The sequence below is a fragment of the Pipistrellus hanaki genome (assembly GCF_964339955.1).
Source record: "Pipistrellus hanaki genome assembly, chromosome: 11".
Taxonomy (NCBI): Eukaryota; Metazoa; Chordata; class Mammalia; order Chiroptera; family Vespertilionidae; genus Pipistrellus; species Pipistrellus hanaki.
Genome location: NC_140513.1, coordinates 7,256,872 through 7,278,749, shown reverse-complemented (window position 1 = coordinate 7,278,749; position 21,878 = coordinate 7,256,872). Strand labels below are relative to the sequence as shown.

The following is a 21,878-nucleotide window of genomic DNA, read 5'->3' as shown; positions in this document are numbered from 1 at the left end:
ATAAATATTTCATAATATTCCACACAAAAATACCATGACTCTATCACCTGAACATGTATGACCACTACTGAATTAGTAATATACAACTCATAGTCCTGCTATGAATTCTTTGCTGTGCATTGTGAAACTTTTCCTATGAGGAAGTTAGACCACAGTGGGAAAGGTCAGACCAATTTGCCTTAAAAAAAAAGAATAAAAAAAAAATCTATTAAGGGGGCATCAGAATACTCTATTTTCTCCCTCCTTAATTCCAGGCTATGACTGCCTATCTTCTAGCACCAAAAACAAAAACCAGTTTAAAGGCAAAGTAGAAACAACTTTCAACAATCAGTGTAAGAATAAGTGACTTTTTATTCTACTCATGGCATCTGAGGCATCCCCAGGCTGCATCCTCCAGTTAAACCAGCACTTTGTGGACTGTCTTTCTCTGATGGTTATCAGTAGTTACTCCAGAAATAAAGCATAACATTATCTTAAGAAAAATAACACAACTATTAATATTTATAATCCCAAAGGGATTTGCCAAAGCATAATTTGAAGATACCAATTATTTGGAATCATCAAAACATAAATAGTTGGGAATTAAAAATATGAAAAGACTACTTTTAAGGATGAAATCCAGTCAAAAGTAAACTTCTATATTGAGCTAAACAATTAATTATTCAATATATATTAACTGAGCACCTACTATGTGTCACATACAGCAAGCAAGTCACTCAAGATTTATAGTAAGTCTCTCAAGGTACCGGATTTCATGAAATTCACAGACTATAGGAAAGACAATCAATAACAACCAGGAAAAGCTCCTCCAAGTGCAGCAGGAAGGGTAAAGAGGATGCTCTTTTTTTCAGAGCTCTATTTGAGATAAAACCTGAAGAATGAATAAAAGTTAACCAAGGGTATGTGTATATGTGCATAGAGGTAGGAGGTCAGGGGTACTACTGATGTGTAGGGAATCCAACAAAAATGGAGAAGAGAGCACACTTAGAGTCACATAGATATGAGCTCTAATACCAGGTTCTACCTCCCCATAAGCTGTGTGCTCCGGGCAAACAACATCTCTAGCTATAGTCACTTCATTTGGCTCCCCAAGTGTTAGCTCTAAGAAGTTGGACAACTAGAAATCTCTGTGTCTTTCTCATCTGCAAAATGGGGATCAGAGCAGTACCTTCTCCATCAGGTTGTTAATGAGGGTAAATTGAAAGATTAAGTATTAGATTCAATGAGGTAACAAATGTAAATACTTGGAATAAGTATTAATATTCAAAAGAGTTCAATAAATGTTAGTCATTACTATTTTTATATTAATAGAGTCAAGATCTCAAAGGGTTTTGTAAACCATGTTAGGTGTGTAGATTTTAATCTGGATATATGGGGAGCAAATGAGTGATTTTAGCAATGAACTGACATTAAGAGATTTCCCATTTGGAAGGCTCACTCTGGGAACTGTTTAGAGAATGGACTGGAGAGAAGCAAGAGAGGTAGAAAGAACCAGTAAGGAGGAATTACAGCCACTAGGATAACAGAGGATGGTGGTCTGGATCCAGAGATGGAGAAGGAGGTGTTTGGATTTAAGATGTGAAATGTCCCCAATATTTACTGATCTTTTCCTCTCACCTACTCTCTATCTGCCTACTAAAGTGTCATGAAGTCCCATTACTTTTCACTACTCACCACTCTGTAATTGATTGCCTAACTATATACTTAGCTCCCATCTCTCTAATGACCTCAAGTCCAACTGTCCCTGGAGAGCTTCCCAGATAGTAATCTCACACTCAATAAAACCCAAAGCAAACCAGTAATTTATTTCCCCCAAATAACTCTTCAATTCCTTATTTTTTATGCTAGCTCTATCAGTCACCCAGATTACAGCCCTTTGAGTCATCATCCATCTAGTTGTAAAGACTTTCTTCTGATTTTACTTTTTGACAACCCTCATTGATACCTGGACTCTTAAAGGCAATGTGATACAAAACTAAAGTATCTATCTAAATATCAGCCCTCACTACTTCTCTTCTATTATAGCAGAAAATGTGTCTACCCATCTTTAGTCATTCTGCTCTTCAACCCTTATTAGTCTCATGGATCTCTCCCTCTCTCTCTCTCTCTCTCTCTCTCTCTCTCTCTCTCTCTCTCTCTCTCTCTCTCTCCCCCCCTCTCTCTCTCTCTCACACACACACACACGCACACACATGCACACATACATACACATAGTTTAATATGGAGAGGGAGTTATGTAATCTCTTGATTACCTTTTAAAAATTAGTTACATTGGTTATAATAATTACACAAAAAACAAGTACAACATAAAGGTCAGTGAGAATAGAGCAAGATATCTAATGGAGCATGTTCTGTGAATTTAGCTTCTTTTGTATGTCATTAGTTCAAAATAAGATTATCAGGCACTGAGTGAATAAAATTCTACCTCAGTAGTACAAACACCTGCTTAGTCACTGGAAGTTCAACTGTGAACAATGAACATTAATCAGTTCTTCAGCAACAGATCTGAAAAGGGGGAGCTGACCATCACCCATGGGGCACAAACAGTGTAACCCATTCTCTTGTGGCAATTGGCAAATCTAGATAGAGCTCACCTTGCTAAAGGGTATATGAGAAAATAAAAGACCTGTTAAAAATATTGTGGCCGAAACCAGTTTGGCTCAGTGGATAGAGCGTCGGTCTGCAGACTGAAAGGTCCCAGATTTGATTCCGGTCAAGGGCATGTACACTTGCTGCGGGCACATCCCTGGTAGGGGGGTGTGCAGGAGGCAGTTGGTCGATGTTTCTCTCTCTTCAGTGTTTCTAGCTCTCTATCCCTCTCCCTTCCTCTCTGTAAAAAATCAATAAAATATATTTTTTAAAATAAATAAATAAAAATAAAAATATTGTGAATGGGGAAGAGGGAACATCATCTCTTGCAAGAAGAACATATCTCTGAAATGATTAAGAAATATGTTTCAGGAAACTGGCATCCTTAAATAGAACAGAAACAACATAACTTCTACAAAACAGGAACAGAAAGGAACAGGGAGAGAAAAAAAGAGGATAAGAAGACAGTAAGAGCCTTTTTAAGAAAGAATGACAGAAAAACAATGAAAACTGATGACTTCCATGAAGAATAAAAATGCATGCATTAGATCTGGCAGAATAGCTCAGTTGGTTAGAGCATCGTTCCATACACCAAAGGGTTGTGGCTTCGATTTCCAGTAAGGGAATATACTTAGGCTGCAAGTTTGAATCACATAATGAAAGCAACTGATCAATGTTTCTCTCTTGCACTGATGTCTGTCTCTCTCTCTGTCTCTCTGTCTCTCTCTGTCTCTCTCTCTCTCTCTCTCTCTCTCCCCCTTCTCCTCCCCCCCCCCCAAGTCAATAAACATTCTCAGGTAAGAATTAAAAATAAACAAAAAACTTCTCTCATCCAAGTGCTAACAAGGCCTGACCCTGCTTAGCTGATGAGATCAGGCGCGTTCAGGGTGGTATGGCCATAGACCAAAAAACTTCTCAAAAAAAATTCATGGCATTAGACAACTTATCTATTTAGTTTTCTTGCCAAAATGTTTAAACATGAACTTAAGTATGAGGAAACAATGAGAAAAGTCCCAAACGTGAGACATTCTACAAAACTGGTCTGGATTCTTTAAAATGTAAATGTCAGAGACTCAAAAAAAAGGCAGAACGGTTCTAGATGAAAGGAAACTAGAGACATAACAACTATATTGGACATATGATCCCCTAATTGGACCCAGGCTTACAAACAAAAAGCTGCAAAGGACATTATTGGAACAATTTGGAAAATTTAAATATGGATTGTTAGATCATATTGTATGAATGTGAAATTTCTTAATGGTGATAAAAGTGTTGTGGCTATGTAGAAGAATATACTTGTTCTTAGAATATAATAAATACTAAATACTAACAGATAAAACATCCTGATGACCATAACTTGATAGTGAATTATTCATCCAAAAAAAGTAACATAAACCTGTGTATACAATAAAAAGGGGAGAGAGTGAATGTGAGTGGAGAAGGGAGAAGAGTAGGATTACCTATTCCCTCATATTATAGAGAACAGATAATCATTTATACTAAAGCCACACAACTTTTATAATATTTTTAATATAGTCCTTTCTTGTTTATGAGGCCAGCATAACCTTAATACCAAAATCTGACAGAAACATTAACAGAAATTTATAGCCACATCTCTTATAGATATAGATGCAAACATATAATAACAAAATATTAGTAAATTGAATCCAGCATTATGTATAAAAAAAGATAATAAATCATGACCAAATGGGTTTATCCCAGGAATGCCAACTTAATTTAACATTTGAAAATAAATGTGATCCACTACATTAACAGGAGGAAAAAACCATATGATCATCCCAACAGATGTAGAAAAAGGGTTTGATAAAATTCAATATCCACTCATGACTAAAGCTGGCAACACAAATATCACATGATGTGCAATAAATAAATAAAAAATAAAAAAAATAATCAGCTCTCTCTAGCCAAAGGGGCAAGCTAACAAGTCAGAAAACTTTTAGAAAAGAACCACTGAACACTGTAAGCAATATGTGCTGCCTTCACTCAAGTCAGCCAAGACAAGCAAGGAGAGAACCTAGATTTCAACCCTCACCCGCTGTAATAAAGCATGCCATCCACATGCCCTGCCAGGTCAGTGCTATAGAAAGTAGAGAGCTGGGCTTTCATCATCCCATGGCAGTAATGAGGACCCTCACCATGTGGTTCAGGGGAGATTGTGAAGCCTGCACTTCCGCTCTCACATAGCAGTAATCAAGACCATGGTGGGAGCAAGGGAAAAAGAACCTCGATAAAACTGTTAGTATGGTTGGGGGGTGTGGGGGGTGGACAGAGATATGATAAAACAAATAATCCAAGGAGGGAGAAAGGATTTAGAAACTCAGGGGGAAGGAAAGGCAGAGAATACTATTTTTAAAAAATCCAAACCCCACCCAGCTGGGGAGGTGTCCATGGAGGCCCGAACTCCCACTCTGGCCCTGCAGTAAGGAGAATTCCCCACCAGAGAATTCAACAAGGCTGGGTGTCAATCAAGGCTGGGTGTCAATCAAGGCTGAGCAGAGAACCTGGACATGTACCCTAACTGGCAAGGAGAAGGCAGAATACCCCTGCCTCTTCTGGAGCAGTGTCAGAGGAAACCAGCTAAAACTCCGTGAGAAAATGTCTTTGAGTTCTGTAAGAAATGTTTGCAATCCAGAACTCTATTACCATATACTAGTAAACCAGCAACTTTCAACTGGTGAGGCTGCAATAATTTTTAAAACATTCAATACCTGCCTATTTAGTAAAGAGCACTGACCTCCTTTTCCTTAGATTGTCAAATTAAAAAAAAAAAAATGACAAAAGCCAATATACAATAGCTGTCCAGTGTTGATGAATCAAAATTATACCTATATTTTTGTCAGATTGAAAAAAAAAATCTGTATTTTCTGTTTTGCTGCAGAATTTAGTAGTTTGTGTGCCATGAGATAAAAACGTTTGAAAATCACTGCTATAAACTATCAATCAAGTGTGAGAAGGTAGACATTTTTCTGACATACTAGAACTCAAACACAACCTTTCTGCAAGTCCACTGATTGGTTGCCTCCTATAAGAACCCAAATATACACTCCAGCAAACAAATTACAACAAAATAACACAGAGGCCAGGAAATGATGAAATTGGAGAGTGGTGAAGGGACATTCCAGGATTACAATAATACAGATGACTTTATAAAGATCAGAACAGGAAGGTAGGAAAGAATCATCTGGAAAAAGGGGGAAAAAGAGTCTCCGTAAGGCTGCTAATATGAGTTCAAGTTTGAAAAAAATAAAGATATGATAAACAAATAATGTGAGGGGAGAAGGATTTTGAAACTCAGGGGGAGGGGAAGGGAGAGAAGACTTTTTTTAAAAAATCTAAACCCAGATATGGCTCTTTCTATTCCAGTAGGCACTTTCCTGGGCCGAAGACAGAAATACAGACATGGCCAGTCCAAGAATCACACCATGCATAACCAGTTCAGAAATGGTACAGAAAGGCATTATTAATAAGACCTAAACATAATGATATTTCTTAAGGATGTGAACCTAAGTTCCTAAGGCTTTTGAGCTTTGTCAGGAAACATAAGAAATGTCTAATGAAGATGTAGACCAATAAAATTAAGAACACTAAGGCCTTTGTGGAGCTCAAGGTCCTGAAAGGCATTAGACTCAAGCTTGAGAGACATGGGGTCCCATGCTCTGCTGGTTGGAAGCAAGCACCAAGACTAAGACTCCCAAAGGTGCCCTACCACCCACAAAAGGTACAAAGTAGAGGCTTCTGTATGCCAACATGAGCATGCAATTACTTGTGTGATGCCCTCGGCTGTTCTCTATATTAGGCAATTTTTTCAAATAAAGGCAAAATTAAAATATATATATAAATATATATGGATATAGATATAGATTAGATATAGATATATAGCTAGAGATATACACATCCAGATATGAAACAAAATAAATTTAGCCTAATTTTAAATTCTGGATGGATTATAAGAAAAAGTTTATATAACCCTCATATTAAGAACATTCCCCTTCAGCCAAAACTGGTTTGGCTCAGTGGATAGAGCGTCGGCCTGCGGACTGAAAGGTCCCAGGTTCGATTCCAGTCAAGGGCATGTACCTTGGTTGCGGGCACATCCCCATAGGGGGCTTGCAAGAGGCAGCTGATCAATGATTCTCTCTCATCGATGTTTCTAACTCTCTATCCCTCTCTCTTTCTCTCTGTAAAAAAATCAATAAAATATATATATTTTTTTAAAAAGAACATTCCCCTTCAAATGGGACAATTACAATGCACCAAAAAGAAAATGTTATTCTAGCACCCTAGCTGGCCTATTTTAACAATTTTACAAAATTACATATAAATTTTCTCTTTGACCCAGCAATCCCACTTCTAGCAATCTATTGCAATGGTAAAAATACACAAGACTACTCATTGTAGCACCATTTGTAACAGTAACACTGGAAGCAACCTAAGTGACCATCAGTATAAAACTGGTTAAATAACCCATTGTTCATCCATCCGAAGGAACACCATGCTGACCCTACAGAGAAATGAGAATGAATTCTATATACTGCTAGAAGTGATCTCTTTACAGAGTATAAAATGAGAAAAGAAAAGTGCAGAGAATGCTACCATTTATCTGAGGTGCTAGTGAGAGGAGGTGTGAATATATGTAGATATAGATATAATTTTACTTTTTTTTTTTAAAGACATGACAACTGGGGGGATTTTTTGTTTTAATCTAGCTGCCTATGGAGGAAGGAAGAAACTGAGTGGTAAGAAAGGGATAGAAATGAGACTTTTCTGAATATACCTTTTGTAGATTTGGCTTTGAAACCATATAAATATTTTATTTAAATGATATTTTTAAAGCAATCTCAAAAGTTGAAACAAAAACCTTATATATTGAGTTAGTGACACACCACAGAGAAACTATTTCTAGTGATTTTCTTTATTTCTCACCCAAGAGCATGGTTAGATATGGAAAGGGGGAGAGGGGCCCACAGAGAGGGGTAGATGAAGAGGGGGAGAGGAAGAGGGAGAGACAGACAGACAGATATTGATGACAGAGAGAAAGAAAACTGGCTACCTTCCAAACATGCCTTGAACGGGAATTGAACCTGCAACCCAGATATGTGCCCTGACTAGGAATCAACTGGCAACACTTCAGCACACAGGACGGCCCCCAACTAACTGAGCCACTCCAGCTGGGCTCTATTGATTTTGAAACAAGTAACTTGACTATACATTCCTAGTGGTATATACTCTAAGGACAAAAAAAAGGGGGCAAATTAAAACAAAAACATGTTTTCAGTAATCACATTGTTGGTGTTTTTGTTAGCACTGCTGTTGAGTTGTGTGGGTACTGTGGAATAAGGCAATCAATTCAGTGAAATCAGGAATTTTGGTATGACAGGAGATTCAGTTATATGAATGATGAGGTTAAATAAAAATGCTATAATTAACATGGACATGTGATGTTGCTTACCTTCTAAAAATACACATACATAAAAACAGAAACATGCTCATCCTAGCTCTGACCCTTGGAGAAAACCGATCTAGTAGAAGAAGAAAAAAGTCCCAAAATTATAATCTCTAATACCATTTACCACCAAAATGAAGCAAGACTCCTTAGAGAAACAGCAGAATACAAGTCTGGAGCAGGAAACATACAAGAGTCTGGAACATCTTGTCACACCAAAAGAGAAGGAAGTTATTAAAAACTACTTGGATCTTGTCAAAAGGACTCTAGAAGTTAACTTGAAGATGCTCCCTCTGGACAAAGATAGGACAAATTAAACATCAATAGGGATAACCATAGTAGATTGAAATACAGCAAGAATTGTTTAAATCTATGGTTTACAAAAGTCACACAGTATATAATGCCATTCATATGAAATGTCCAGGAAGGTAAATCTGTGGAGATTGAAAGTAGATTAGGGTTGCCCAGGACTGAAGACTTGGGGGGAAAAGGGAGAGTGACTATTAATGGGTATGGGATTTCTTTTTGAGGTAATGAAAGTGTTCTAAAATTGACTGTAGTGATGGTTGTGCAATTCTATGGAGGTATTAAAAAACCACTGAATTGTAGGCTTAAAAAAAAATCTATGTTTAAAGTGTTTAAAAATCTGTGACAATTGAAAAACAAAATCAGCCGAAACCGGTTTGGTTCAGTGGATAGAGCGTAGGTCTGCGGACTGAAAGGTGCCAGGTTCAATTCCAGTCAAGGGCATGTACCTTGGTTGCGGGCACATCCCCAGCAGGGGGTGTGCAGGAGGCAGCTGGTCAATGTCTCTCTCTCCTCGATGTTTCTAGCTCTTTATTTTTCTCCCTTCCTCTCTGTAAAAAATCAATAAAATATATTTATTTAAGGGGGGGGGCGTTTAAGAGATATACCAACCAATTACAAGCTGACCTTACTTGATTCAAACAAATCAATTGTTTAAAAAAAAAAAAAACTGATATAACTAGTAAACTTTGAACACTGGCTATCTGATGATATAAAGGAAATTTTTTAGGTGTGAAATCATCATCATGGTTTTTAAAAAGAATGTCTATCTTTTAGAAACACATGGAAATATTTAAGATGAGATATGACATCTGGAATTTGCTTCAAAGCAATCTAGGATTGGAGGGTGGGGGCAGAAGTTTATAGTCAGTTATTTATAAATGAAACTAAGTAAGCCATAAATTAATAAGTGCTGAAACTGAGTGATGGACATTTGGGGACTCATACTAGCCTCTCTACTTTCATAGATATTTAACATTTTTGAAAATATAAAAGTTAAAAAATAGTAATTTTAAGCACTCAGGAAAACAAAATGAGAAGTTAAAAATGGGAGTCATCTGTAATACTGTCAACAACAATATTGTTTTGGGGGGGGAATAAAAAACTAGAAGTGAACAGTAATGCCAGCTAACGATAAAGATAAATTATATAAATATTTTATAAAATAGAATACCATTTCCAAATATTACTTGTCAGGAGGCATAAATGTTCTTAAATATTAACATTCTAATTATTTGCAGGCTTATTTTTATCTCTTAATAGAGACATTAAGTTTCTCTTCCCCAACCAGCAAGAGGAATAGTGCTTTGCATATATCAGAATAGCAATCCTTCAAATAAATTCAGTAAAATATACAACACATCATCCTGACATACAGAGAGCAAGCAAAAACTTTCTCTATGTCTTAAAACTATGAAAAGGAACACATGCATTCTTTTGGCTTTTTTTTAGCTCCTGGTTGTTCACACAGTGTGTGTGTGTGTGTGTGTGTGTGTGTGTGTGTGTGTATCATCCTCTCCAAGCAATATCAATAATAGCTACCATCTACTAAACAGTCACTTATCTGCTGAAGGCTACATATAAGATCACTTTTTATCCTCACAATAACCTTATAGGTGAATTAGCTTCATTTCATAAATAAATTTAAAAAAAAAACAAAAAACTGAGGCTCAGGAACTTATTAGAAATCAGGCGAGGATTCTGTGTAGTTCTGGGGACTCCAGCCTGAGCATCTCCAAAGCCAACATCCCCCGAGCTGCTCTCATACGTTGGAATACAATAATTTTTGCTTGGAGTCAAAAATCTTTCTCTAGATTGGTTTCCTTCCTCCTTTTGACTCATACAGCTCAGGCAAGATCAGTACAACATCCCCGAAACCTTTTTCCTGTGGCTAAAGTGAGTTCAAGAGTTTATTATTTTTCGCTCTCTAAATCTAACATGAACAGATTTCCCCTCAGCAAGTTGGCCCAGCCCACTTTAGATCTTAATCATCTAACAAAGCACACACACTCACATGGAGCCCTTAAAGATTTCTTCCTTCTTCACTGCATACTAAAATGCCTTCTCCCAGCCATACTTTTTCACTTTTCCTTGGAGAAGCACACACATTATATAACCAGTCCTCAGCTTCCAAACATTCATTTATAAAATAACTTTGCTAACCTTGCCAAGTCATCTTTGATTCTCCTCTTGCCTCTTACGCGTAATTTGTCATCAAGTCATGCAGTTCTACCTAAAATCTCTCTCAAATCCATCCTTTTTCTTTCAGCAACCAACAACTCACTTTGGACCTTGATCTTCTGCAGTATAAACTATAACACAATTAGTAAACCAGTGATCTCAAATTTTTTCCAATGCATTCCTTCCTATCAGTAAAACATTTGAACATACAATTGATATACATATATCTACACTAATAAGAGTAAGGTGCAAACTAACTGTACCTTCATGATGCCCACCCAGCCAATCAGGAGTATGCAAATTAACCCAACAAAGAGGCAGGTAAATTTGCATATGCAGGCACTGAGGGAAGGCAGAAAGAGGAAGGAAGGCCCATTCTTGCATGAATCTTCGTGCATCGGACCTCTAGTTTATTTATAAATTATAACAATGTTTTACTATGCTAGTATAAGCATTGTAAAACACAAAAACAGAAATTTTGATGGTTAATATAAAAACAAATATAAATTCTACCAATATTCCTTTACACCCCGGAGGATCATCTTGCACAAACCAAAGACATCAACTGTCCTAAAATACTGCTGCTAGAGTAAACTTCCTAAGAACTCAAATGTAATCATATGACACTCTGAACTCTATCCTTCAAGGGCATCATGTCCCAGTGGCACAAGCCTACTTTTTCAACTTCACCTCTTATAATCTCACCCGAATATCTTGTATCTCAGCCATCCCTTTTCCCGCCCTATGTCTTTTGCACACACAGTCCCCTCTGCCTGGGAAGTCCTTATTCTTGAGAGCCACTGATTTATATATAACAGAATCTCTAAGATAAAAATACATTCTAAATGCAATTAGCCAACTTATAAATAAACTTCTGGAATGTTAACATCTTTTTTAGAGGAACTTATATTTTGAACATACCTTTTGTTACTTCCATTATTTTTCTCCTTTTCAAGTCCTAAATACTTGGAAGAATGGATATGAATTAAAAAAAAAAAAAAAAAAAAAAAAGTAGAGGAGACCAACTTTGTTTTGTTCTCTTTAGTTTATTTTTCTTCCTTGTTTATCTTTCCATTTCCCCACAAACTCCTTTTAAGCAAAAGGATGTTGCAAATCCAGAGATTAGTTCCCCCTAGGGCCAGGGAAAAGGCTAAGCCTTTGCAACCCACAACCAGAATTCCAGCCAGGACCTTACAGATGGCCAAAATAAAATCCTTTCCTACAGCAATACTTCAGGTTTTACCCTTCCTTATTTCACCCTTACTATCTGCCTTGCAAATCCCTCCACATTGACTACAATGGCTAAGATTTAAATGATGGTGTTGCACCCAAGACATTTTCCAAAAACAACATGAAAATTCAACTAACTGACTCTGGCAACTAATAATGGGGAGCTCAGCCTCCAACAAGTCTTTGTATTGTCTCCAATAGGGACTGGGATGAGAGCACTATGGTGGAGAGAGAAAAGAGACGAGGCATTAGAGTGAGAAGCCCACCAAGGGAAGTCACATTTCAACTTCTAGTCTTATCTTACAGTCAGAGCAATAGGTCAATTGTGCTATCCAACTGCCTCAAGAAGCAAGCAAGCCTGTGGTGCATTTTGGTTATGGGATCCTTGAACAAGCAGTCCAAAAACAAGACTGGCAGAGCTCTCCTAAGAAGTCAAGCCTGCCGCTCTATACCAGAAAACAATGAGACGGGCTTATCCCCACTTTCTGTTCTTCCTCTGGAAATCTTCCTCCTTTCTCCAAATTTCACCTTCCTTTCAATTCAAGTTCCAACCTCTTCTGAGAAAACTATCTCTGTCTACTTTGCTCTTTCGTTTCTACACAACTCATTGGACCAACTACAATGAGATGCCACTTTACACTTGCTTTGGAAAACAGTTTAACAGTTCCTTAAACAGGGTTACCATATGACCCAACAATACCATTCTATGTCCATAACATCTATATATATTAAACCGTAATATGCAAGTAAACCAAATAGCTGAACAACCAAACAACCGGTCGCTATGACATGTGCTGACCACCAGGGAGTGCACACAGAACATGGTGGGCTTTGGCAGCAGAGTGTGGAACATGGTGGGCATCGGCCACAGCAGGATGGTGGACCAGGTGAGCAGGGATGCCAGACCAAGGTGGGGCACCGATGAGTGCCATCAGGCAAGGCTCAGATGGATACTGAAAATTCTTTGCTCCTGCACGCCACAGTCCTATCAGGTGCTCACACCTGCTACCAGCACTGGCCCCGCTTGCACCCACTGCCAGCACAGGAGGTGCCACTCACACCCACTGCCAGCACTGGCCCCAATTACCCCTCAGGGCTTCTCCACCTCCTCCTGCTCCTAAGGGGCGATTCGGACCAGCAGCCACTGCTCAGACCCGCTGCCAGCGATGGCCCCGCTCACACCCGCTGCCAGTGCCCAGCACCAGTCCCTATCGCTCGGCACCCTCAGCAGGTCCGAGTGGCAGCTGCAGGTCCCAATCACTCGGGAGGGCTTCTCCACCTCCCCCTGCTCCTGAGGAGCAATTGGGGCAGTAGCCACCACTCGCACCCACTGATGGTGCCAGCCCCACTTACACACACCCACTGGTGATGCCAGCCCCACTTACACCTGCTGCTGGCACCAGCCCCAACTGCTCCACTCCATCAGTGAGTGTGAGCAGAGCCGACACTGTGAGCACATAGGAGCAGCAGTGGCAGCAGCGGGGCTGCCAGCAGACAGGGAACCAGGGGGCGTGGCAGGAAGGGCTGGGCAGGAGGGCTGAGACCTGCCCACCACAGCCTCACAGCCCACAGTTCCTTTCAAGGTGCACAAATTTGTGCACTGGGCCCCTAGTTATTTATAAGTGAAAACAACCCAAAATTCTAACAACTGATGAATGGGTAAATGAATGAATGAGTGAATAAAATGTGGTTCATCAATACAGTGAAATATTACTCAGGAATAAACAAAATGTTCATATGCTATAATATGGATAACATTTGGAACCATTGTATTTCAGGAAAGACAAAGAATTATATATTGTACTAGAGGCCCAATGCACAAATTTGTATACCAGTGGGGTCCCTCAACCTGGCTGCACCCTGTAATCTAGGACCCCTCGGGGGATATCAGATAGCCAGTTTTAGCCCAATCCCCACCGACCCCATCCAGTCAGGAGGGAGCCCAATCCTATGCATTGAGCATCTGTCCCCTGGTAGTCAATGCATTTCATAGTGACCAGTCGACAGATTGTTCAGTCAATTGGTTGCTTAGGCTTTTATATATAGAGATGATTCCATTTATAAGAAATACCAAGAATAGACAAATCTACAGCAACTACAATTAGTGATTGTCTAAAACTGAGAGGGTTTGGAGGGGAAGAGGAAGCGACAGACAGCTAATGGTCATCTGAAAACAACTTTATTAAGTTGTAAGACATATACCATAACACTTATTCTTTTTTTGTTAATCCTCACCAAAGATATTATGGGTATGGAGCTTCTTCCTGGGGTGATAAAAATGTTCTGGAATTGGACAGTGGTGATCAATCACATTTTTGTGAGCATACTAAAAACCATTTACTGATACACTATAAAAGAATAAATTTTATGTCCTTGCCAGTGTGGCTCAGTGATTACTGTCAATCCAGACACCAAAGCATCATGGGTTCAATTCCTGGTCAAAGGCATATAACTGGGTTGCAGGTTCAATCTCCAGCCTAGGTAGGAGCAAGGAGGAGGCAACCATATCAATGTGTCTCTCTCATTTATAATGTCTGTCTGTCTGTCTGTCTGTCTGTCTCTCTCTCTCCTCCCCCCTCTTTCTCCCTCCCCCATCCTCGCCCTTCCTTCCACTCTCTCTAAAAATCAATGAAAAAAATATCTTTGGCGAGGATTAACAAAAAAAAGAATTAGTGTTATAGTATATGACTTACAACTTAATAGTTTTCAGATGACCACGGCCTACAAGTCCCTGCTTAGGCTCCAGTTTCTTTCTCTGACCTTAAGCTCAAATGTCTCTACCATCAGTCACTTCCCAAACCCCTTGGCTTTCTATCAGTTCCTGAAATACGACTAGGGTTTTCTTACCTCCAGGCCTTTGTATATTCACTACTCTCTGCCTGGAATGAAGTGTCTTTTCAAGTCTCTTTACAGGACCAATGACTTTATGTTTTAAATTTCAGCTCAAATGTCATCTCCACTGTAAGCCTTCCCTCTCTAAAATAGGACAGCCGCTCCTATCATTCTTAGAATTTTGTTTCCTTTGTAGCACACATAGCTTTACATGAATTGATCTGGGGTTTTTTTATGTCAGGTCCACCAGACTATAAGCTCCAACAAGAGTAGGAATGAATATGTATTATTATTCACCATTACAAATTCCCATGTCTAACACTATCCCTAGCATTAAAATGCCTAATAAAATGGGTTATTAGTATTTTTATTTCCCTAATGTGCCATTCCTCTATTCAGATGACTATGACTGCTGCCACCACAACCACCATCACCACCACTGCCACCCCACCACCACTCTTACCCCTTGCATATCCTTACTCATCTCTCCTGTCTCAACTAAAACAGTATCTTATTGCCGAAACCGGTTTGGCTCAGTGGTAGAGCGTCGGTCTGCGGACTGAAAGGTCCCAGGTTCGATTCCAGTCAAGGGCATGTACATTGGTTGCAGGCACATCCCAGGTAGGGGGTGTGCAAGAGGCAGCTGGTCGATGTTTCTCTCTCATCGACGTTTCTAGCTCTCTATCCCTCTCTCCTCCTCTCTGAAAAAATCAATAAAATATATTTTAAAAAAAATTAAAAAAAAAATAAAACAGTATCTTATTGATGAAGTCTTCCTTTCTTGAACCCACCCAGTCTCTCCTCCATTTATTCACTTAGTCATCACTGGCTGCACCTCCACCATAAAAATGATCTTTTTGTATTATATGCTGGGTTTTTTTGTTTGTTTTTTTGGTGGGGAGAGGGCTTGCAGGGAGTTGTTTTTGTTTCACATTTCTATCTTACTACTTACTACTTTGGGAAGCCTTAACCCGAAGAAAAATCTCTTCATTTCTATGTCCTAGTGTACTACTGGGCACATAATATAATGCTATCAGTTAGGATAACTATAATGACTAACATTTATTGAGTGTTTAATATGTGCTTGACACTCTTCTTAGTTCTATAGTGAGTGAGTGAATGAATAAATGGATACATTTCTTGGTCACCAACCTCAAAGTGGTCAGTCTGACAGGGACAGAAGACAGGTATACAGGCTAATACAGAGTAAACACACCCCAAGGCCAAATCAACTGCCTTATCCTGTCCCTCTATGCCTTCAAATGTTTGAGTATGCTTTTCTCTGAGTCCATAAATGTCAGGTTTCTTCAAACTCACTTAGAATACTTCCTTCGATTACTTACAATCCACTTCCTGCCCTTGGTGCCTGGAAACAATTTCTAGGATGTCACCACAAGCAGTATTAAACTGCCACACCGTTTCCTGCTGTGTGTCTGCATTATCAGTTAAATTGCTTCATATTAACCACATTCCAGTCCACTGGGATCACTTAAACACCAACTAAGATTTAAATGTAGCTGTCAAAGATACTAGTCACCACTGCTCCTTTTATCCTTTGTCTGCTCAGGTTTAAGGCTTAGTAGCTTTCCAGGCTATCACCTGTATAACTGGTGACCTTTTCTTTCCTTTGTCAAGTAAATGTTTGGTGTGAGGCAAGACAATGTTCCTCTAAATAAAGTGAAGATGAACTGAACACTCTTTAGAAAACATAAGAAACTGTGCCTAGACCAGGGCAAGTTGGCTTAAAAACTTATAAAACTCTTCTTCCTCAAGAGTTCAAGTAGCAAAGTGTTCTTTTAACTCTATGTACACTAAATTAGGATCTTAATTCAGGTCCTAACATATTTCTTAAATGCATTCCATAAACTCTTCCTAAACAATCTGCGTGTCAGGTACTGGGTTTGACACAGGGAACTCAAAGACAAAAAAGAGTCTCTACTCTCAAAAAGTTCATGTCAGGCTGAGTATGGAAGACAAAGGACTGTATTTAGTGCTATAACACAAGGGGCCACTGAAACAGATGAGGAGGATGATGCACAGAAGAGGAGCCCCTGGCCTAGGCTGGGGAGGGGGATACACAGATGAGGAGCCCATGGCCTAGGCTGGGGAGGGGGATACACAGATGAGGAGCCCATGGCCTAGGCTGGGGAGGGGGATACACAGATGAAGAGCCCCTGGCCTGGGCTGGGGAGGGGGATACACAGATGAGGAGCCCCTGGCCTGGGCTGGGGAGGGGGATACACAGATGAGGAGCCCCTGGCCTAGGCTGGGGAGGGGGATACACAGATGAAGAGCCCCTGGCCTGGGCTGGGGAGGGGGATACACAGATGAAGAGCCCATGGCCTGGGCTGGGGAGGGGGATACACAGATGAGGAGCCCCTGGCCTAGGCTGGGGAGGGGGAGGAGGACTGGCCTCAGGGCAGGCTTCTAGGAGATGGTATCTAATCTTAGGCCTATAAACTCCCATTCTTTCACTTTAAAAATGTGGTTCCTATGGCCCGAAACCGAAACCGGTTTGGCTCTGTGGATAGAGCATCAGCCTGCAGACGGAAGGGTTCCTGGTTCGATTCCGGTCAGGGCATGTACCTTGGTTGCAGGCACGTCCCCAGTAGAGGGTGTGCAGAAAGCAGCTGATTGATGTTTCTCTCTCATCGATGTTTCTAACTCTTTATCACTCTCTCTTCCTCTCTATAAGAAATCAATAAAATATATTTTTTTTAAATGTGGCTCATAGTACTTACATCATTGGACAGTTATGAGGATTTGATGAAATGGTGTAACAGAGATTGTACTCAACCAGCCTTAGCTTGAAAGGAAAAGTCTGATCAGGCACCAAATCTCAATACCTACGCCTAGTAACTCAATTGATCATACAGCAGGCATAAGCTTCACAATTACACAGGTTATTGTTTTTAATCACTTTTATTTTTTACTAAAACAATGTTAAGCCCTGCCCTGAATGTTAACAGTTAAATTTCTTGATCATCAAAACGTTCTTCTCCATTACCTGAAACATCCAGTTCTCTGGCATTTCTGGTATAAAATATACTTTTATTTTTATAACAGACATTTCTTGGTCTTTTGATAGAGAAAGTGTAAAGAAAACTAACAATTACTGAACTTTTAATATGGGCCCTGCAGTCATGGTGATACTATAGTTACGGTTCATAATGACCCTACAACATATTGATAGTTTTCCCCATTTTATCCTCAGGGTAAATAAGGAGCTTCGTAGTTAGTAGACAAAAGAGCTGGAATTTGAATCCAGATCTGATTCTACATATCAGCCTGACTGGGCCACATAGCATCAGAGATAAGCAAGAGAAAACATGAACAGCCACTGTGCTCTCCTGCTTAGAGGGACCGCAGGGCACTCTCTGCCTCCTATTTTCCCACCCACAAGATTGTCCTACACAATGGAGCCTGCACACTTAGATTTCACCTCAGCCAAGTGAACCCCTTGAGCTCCGTGTCTTCTTTCCTATCAGGATGGAATGGTCAGCAGCAACCAAAGCTTTGCTGTCCAACAAGTAGGGCTGCACCTAACTAGAAGGTTTCCTGGCCACCTGCCCGGGCATCCCCATTCCTACCTGCAGGCAAAGTTGCCTAGTCTACAGTCACCATAAACCACAAGTACTTTTCGTAATTTTTCTCTTCATATTCTCTTTCAGCCTCACCACAAGTTAATGCGTTTCCTAAGCCCAAGTTTTTATCACAAAGCAGTCTAGTTTCAACATCAAGGCTAATCTTTATATTAATTTACTGCATTAAATTCTCTTACCAAGTGCTCAGAGTGATGGATTCCCAAAACACACTTGAGATATGTATTTAACCCAGAATGTTCACAAGCAAGACAGAGACCCAATGCCCACTTATCTGAACTCCTACTTGGGTTTTCTCTACCAGTTCCTGAACTTCTGTGTAACAAGAAGGGTAAGCATCCTAGCAAGCATACTCTGCAGCTCTACGGTGGCTTTTGGAAAGTGTGTCTAAGTGCTATTGTAACCCAAGTTTAAAACTCCTCCTTGGAAGCAGGAGCTGCACGTGGAGTGCCGCTTTACTCCAAATACTTCAAGAACCGTGTCTTTTTACCTCCCAAGCCTCGTGAGCTCTTATGTGGGGCACGCCTCTAAATTTTCCCTCTCATTTCCACAAAAATCAAGAACAGTGTTCCAATCCAACTCTTCCGTTTTCATTATGAACAGACTCTTCTAGCTCCATGTAGCCAAGGTCTCAGGGCTGTGGCACCAAGTATCAGTCCCCTGTCCCTCAGGAGACCGACCGCGCAGCTGAACAGGAGTCACACTGCGTGGACATCGACTGGACAAGGATGCAACTTTTGCATAATTATTAGATATTTTGCCCCGAAAGCCCTTCCCCTTTCAGACTTCCCCTAGCATAATTCTCAAAACGCTGAAATAAACACATTCCACGGGCTTTTTTGCAAGCAGGTTTCGAGTGTCCTAGGAAAGCGCTGTCTTAAGGAAAAGCCTAGGCTGTCCACTTGGTTTTCAAGTGCCCTCAAACCAGTCTATTACTCAGACAGCGCGAACATTTGTTAGTCATTAGAGATAAGGCATCTCGTGCTCTGGGGCTGAGGGAAGGGAGAGGCCAACAGAGGACCTGGCTTGGAGGGGAGATAGAGTCCAAAACAACACACCCAAACCGGCCTGTGTTAAAGAGTCGTACTTTCCAAAGTCAACTTCTGGTGCAAACGGAGGGAAACAATGTTTCAATGGGTGCTGAAGTTTAGACGCATCCACAATCCTGCAGCCGGGGGAAAGTAACCCGGGGACTCCCAGGGACTCCAGGTGAATGAACGAGCGGAGGAATTTGCCAGGTTGGGTTACAGAGCCTGTGCAACAACTCCAGGTGCTCAGTTACAGCTCAGTTACAGCTCAGAGCCATCTTCCCTCACGGCCTCTGGCCCGGGTGGTGTGCAGCCTGGCATAGATAAGAGGGGAACCAGGAGGAGAGAGAAAAAAGGGGGAGAAAAGGGCCTTCCCCCCAGAGTGTCCAGACCTTAGGTCCCTGAGTGGCCCCTCCCTCAGAGAACCCCTAACCCCCCCCCCCCCTTCCCACAAGCCTTCGGCAGCCGGCTGTTACCTCTCTCTCAGGGGCGCCCCATACACACCCATTCGGGGAGTTGCTTCCGGACCTTTCTCGCCCTCCTCCTCCTCCCCCCGCCCCCCAACAGTTGTAAGACCATTCCCAGAGGCCCTCGGTGACCCCGGGGAGAAGGCCACCATCTGGCAATCTCAGCAGCTGCTGCCCCAGGAGGAGCAGAGGACACCTGACCGCCGGCGCCCCGCAGCCCCACGCGCACGCCGCCCCCGCGCCTCCCTCCGTCGCCATGGCAACCGTCCCCCTCCCCGCGTGACGCCGGCACGCGGGGCGTCCCCAGGGGGACCCGGCAACAAGTCCCCCCGCGCGCGACCCACGGCCTCCCTTCAGCCCCGGCCCGGCCTCGCCGCCCCGCGCCCGGCCCAGCCCCGCCCGGCCCGGCCGCACTCACTTGATCCTGGAGCCCATGGTCCCCGGGCCTCCTCATGGGCCCGCGGGCCGCTCGGCGCTGCGCTGCCTGCCCGCCCGCCCGCGGCCGACCGGCCTCCCTCCGGCGCTCTCCCCGCCCCTTCCTCCCTTCCCTCAGGCAGGGCCCGCCCGCTCGAGGCTCGCTCCCTCGCCGCCGCCGCCGCGCCTCCCGGGGTTAATGTTCCAGCTCCAGCCCGGCGAACGCCACGGTCCCCGGCGCGCGTGCCCGGCGCGCGCCGCCCCCGCCGCCCCTCACACCGCCGCCCCCTCCTTCCCGCGCCGCCGCCGCCCGCAGGGGCTGCCGGGAAGTGTAGTCCGCTCCCAGGAGGTGGGGCCGCCCGAGGGGGGTGTGGGGACCGCACTTCCGCCCACTGACTCTCAGAGCTCCGTGTATCAGCCCTTCCTGGTACAGGCCCTTACAGAGCTCCAGCCCCCTGATCTCCTATAGAAAACTCTACCTGCAACCAACCCCCTTGGGAAGACACCCCGCCCCCCAATCCCATAGAGACCCCAAGCTCCCCTAAAGAAACCTTCACCCATTCCTCCCTTATGGAGTTCTCCCACCAGTAGCTCTGGTGTTAGAGGTATCTGTCTCCCACTCAGGCCTCCATGAAAACACAAATTTTCCCTTAAATAATCCCTTACCTTCCAGTAAATTCCTTAAGGGATCCACAGTCTCTCTTCTCTATCACACCATCCACTTCCCTCCCCAGCATGGTTCCTGATGGTGGCCCCTTCCTCACCCCTTAGGCCTTGAAGGAGACCTCACGTACCCATAGGAAAGCCACCTGGGGTTTCATAGGACCTATTTTTAGTGGTTCTGCTCTGCCTAACCCTTGAGGGTTTTTGTCTCCCTTTATCAGACATTTGGGGGCTCCTATACAGAAAGCACATGTTACCATAGCAGTTCCTGATACTGATAAAGATTAGCTCAATGCAAATGAAGGTATTTAAGAGTGAAGATCACCAACCTGCTACCTACTTCTGCTTCCCCTTGGGGCTCACTTTCATGCGCACCCCAATAGCATCTCCTCTAGGCCTGGAGAAATCATAAAAGAAGCAATAATGACAGCTACCATTAGCTACTGTTTAATGAGTGGGTGAGTCTGTGTTCTCCCTGAACCAGGCGCATTTCCCTCACCAATTGGTTTGCACCAGTCCTCAAAATATTCTTGGGAGTTTAAACCCCATTTCATAAATGCATTCCACGGTTACCTAACTAGCACAGGTTCAGAGAAGAGATTGGCATCCAGCTGAATAAGTCCTGACACATGTGACATAACTATGCTTAGAATGATGACACCTTTGGCCATAAGTCAGAAGACACAGTATGTTCATAGTTCACTTTTGAAATCAGGCCTTTCTTTCAACCATTTTCTGTTCTGAAATACCCTTTATTCCTTCTGCAATTTAGCTTTTATAAATTCAGTGTCTCTCTCGCCCCACAGTCACTACAGTAACTGGTTCTAGGCCCCAGCCAGACAGGAAGCAAAGAAAGCAAAAAATCCTTCTTTTAGATTTACATTCTGGTTAAAGATCATTTCTCTCTGATGTCTATGCCCTGAGGTTGTTGATGGCAAAAAGGTGAACTTTTTTAATATTAAAACACAAACATTGAAAATCTTCCAAACTGCCATTCTGAATTCAAAGTCTTTTGCACCCAGACACCAACACTGACTTATAAACACCCCCAGGAGCAAAGGTCTACCAGACTGGCAGGGCCTCTGTGGTGTTTATTTACCTT

The 21,878-nt window shown here is 42.0% G+C and overlaps 1 protein-coding gene across 11 annotated transcripts in view; it reads right to left on the bottom strand.

Moving 5' to 3' along the window:
* Positions 1 to 20,357, bottom strand: part of DENND1A (DENN domain containing 1A) — a 439,483-nt gene extending 419,126 nt beyond the window's left edge. For 3 of the 11 annotated variants that reach the window (XM_084899946.1, XM_084899951.1, XM_084899945.1), the window contains exon 1: positions 20,118 to 20,357. Coding sequence is in view for 4 of the 11 variants with exons in the window: in XM_084899941.1 (XP_084756067.1) it covers positions 20,118 to 20,134 (17 nt within the window). In the remaining 7 variants the exon portion in view is untranslated. The remainder of the gene's footprint in view (positions 1 to 20,117) is intronic. The other 8 variants (XM_084899944.1, XM_084899949.1, XM_084899948.1 and 5 more) reach the window with 5 other exon arrangements.
* Positions 20,358 to 21,878: the final 1,521 nt, after the last annotated feature.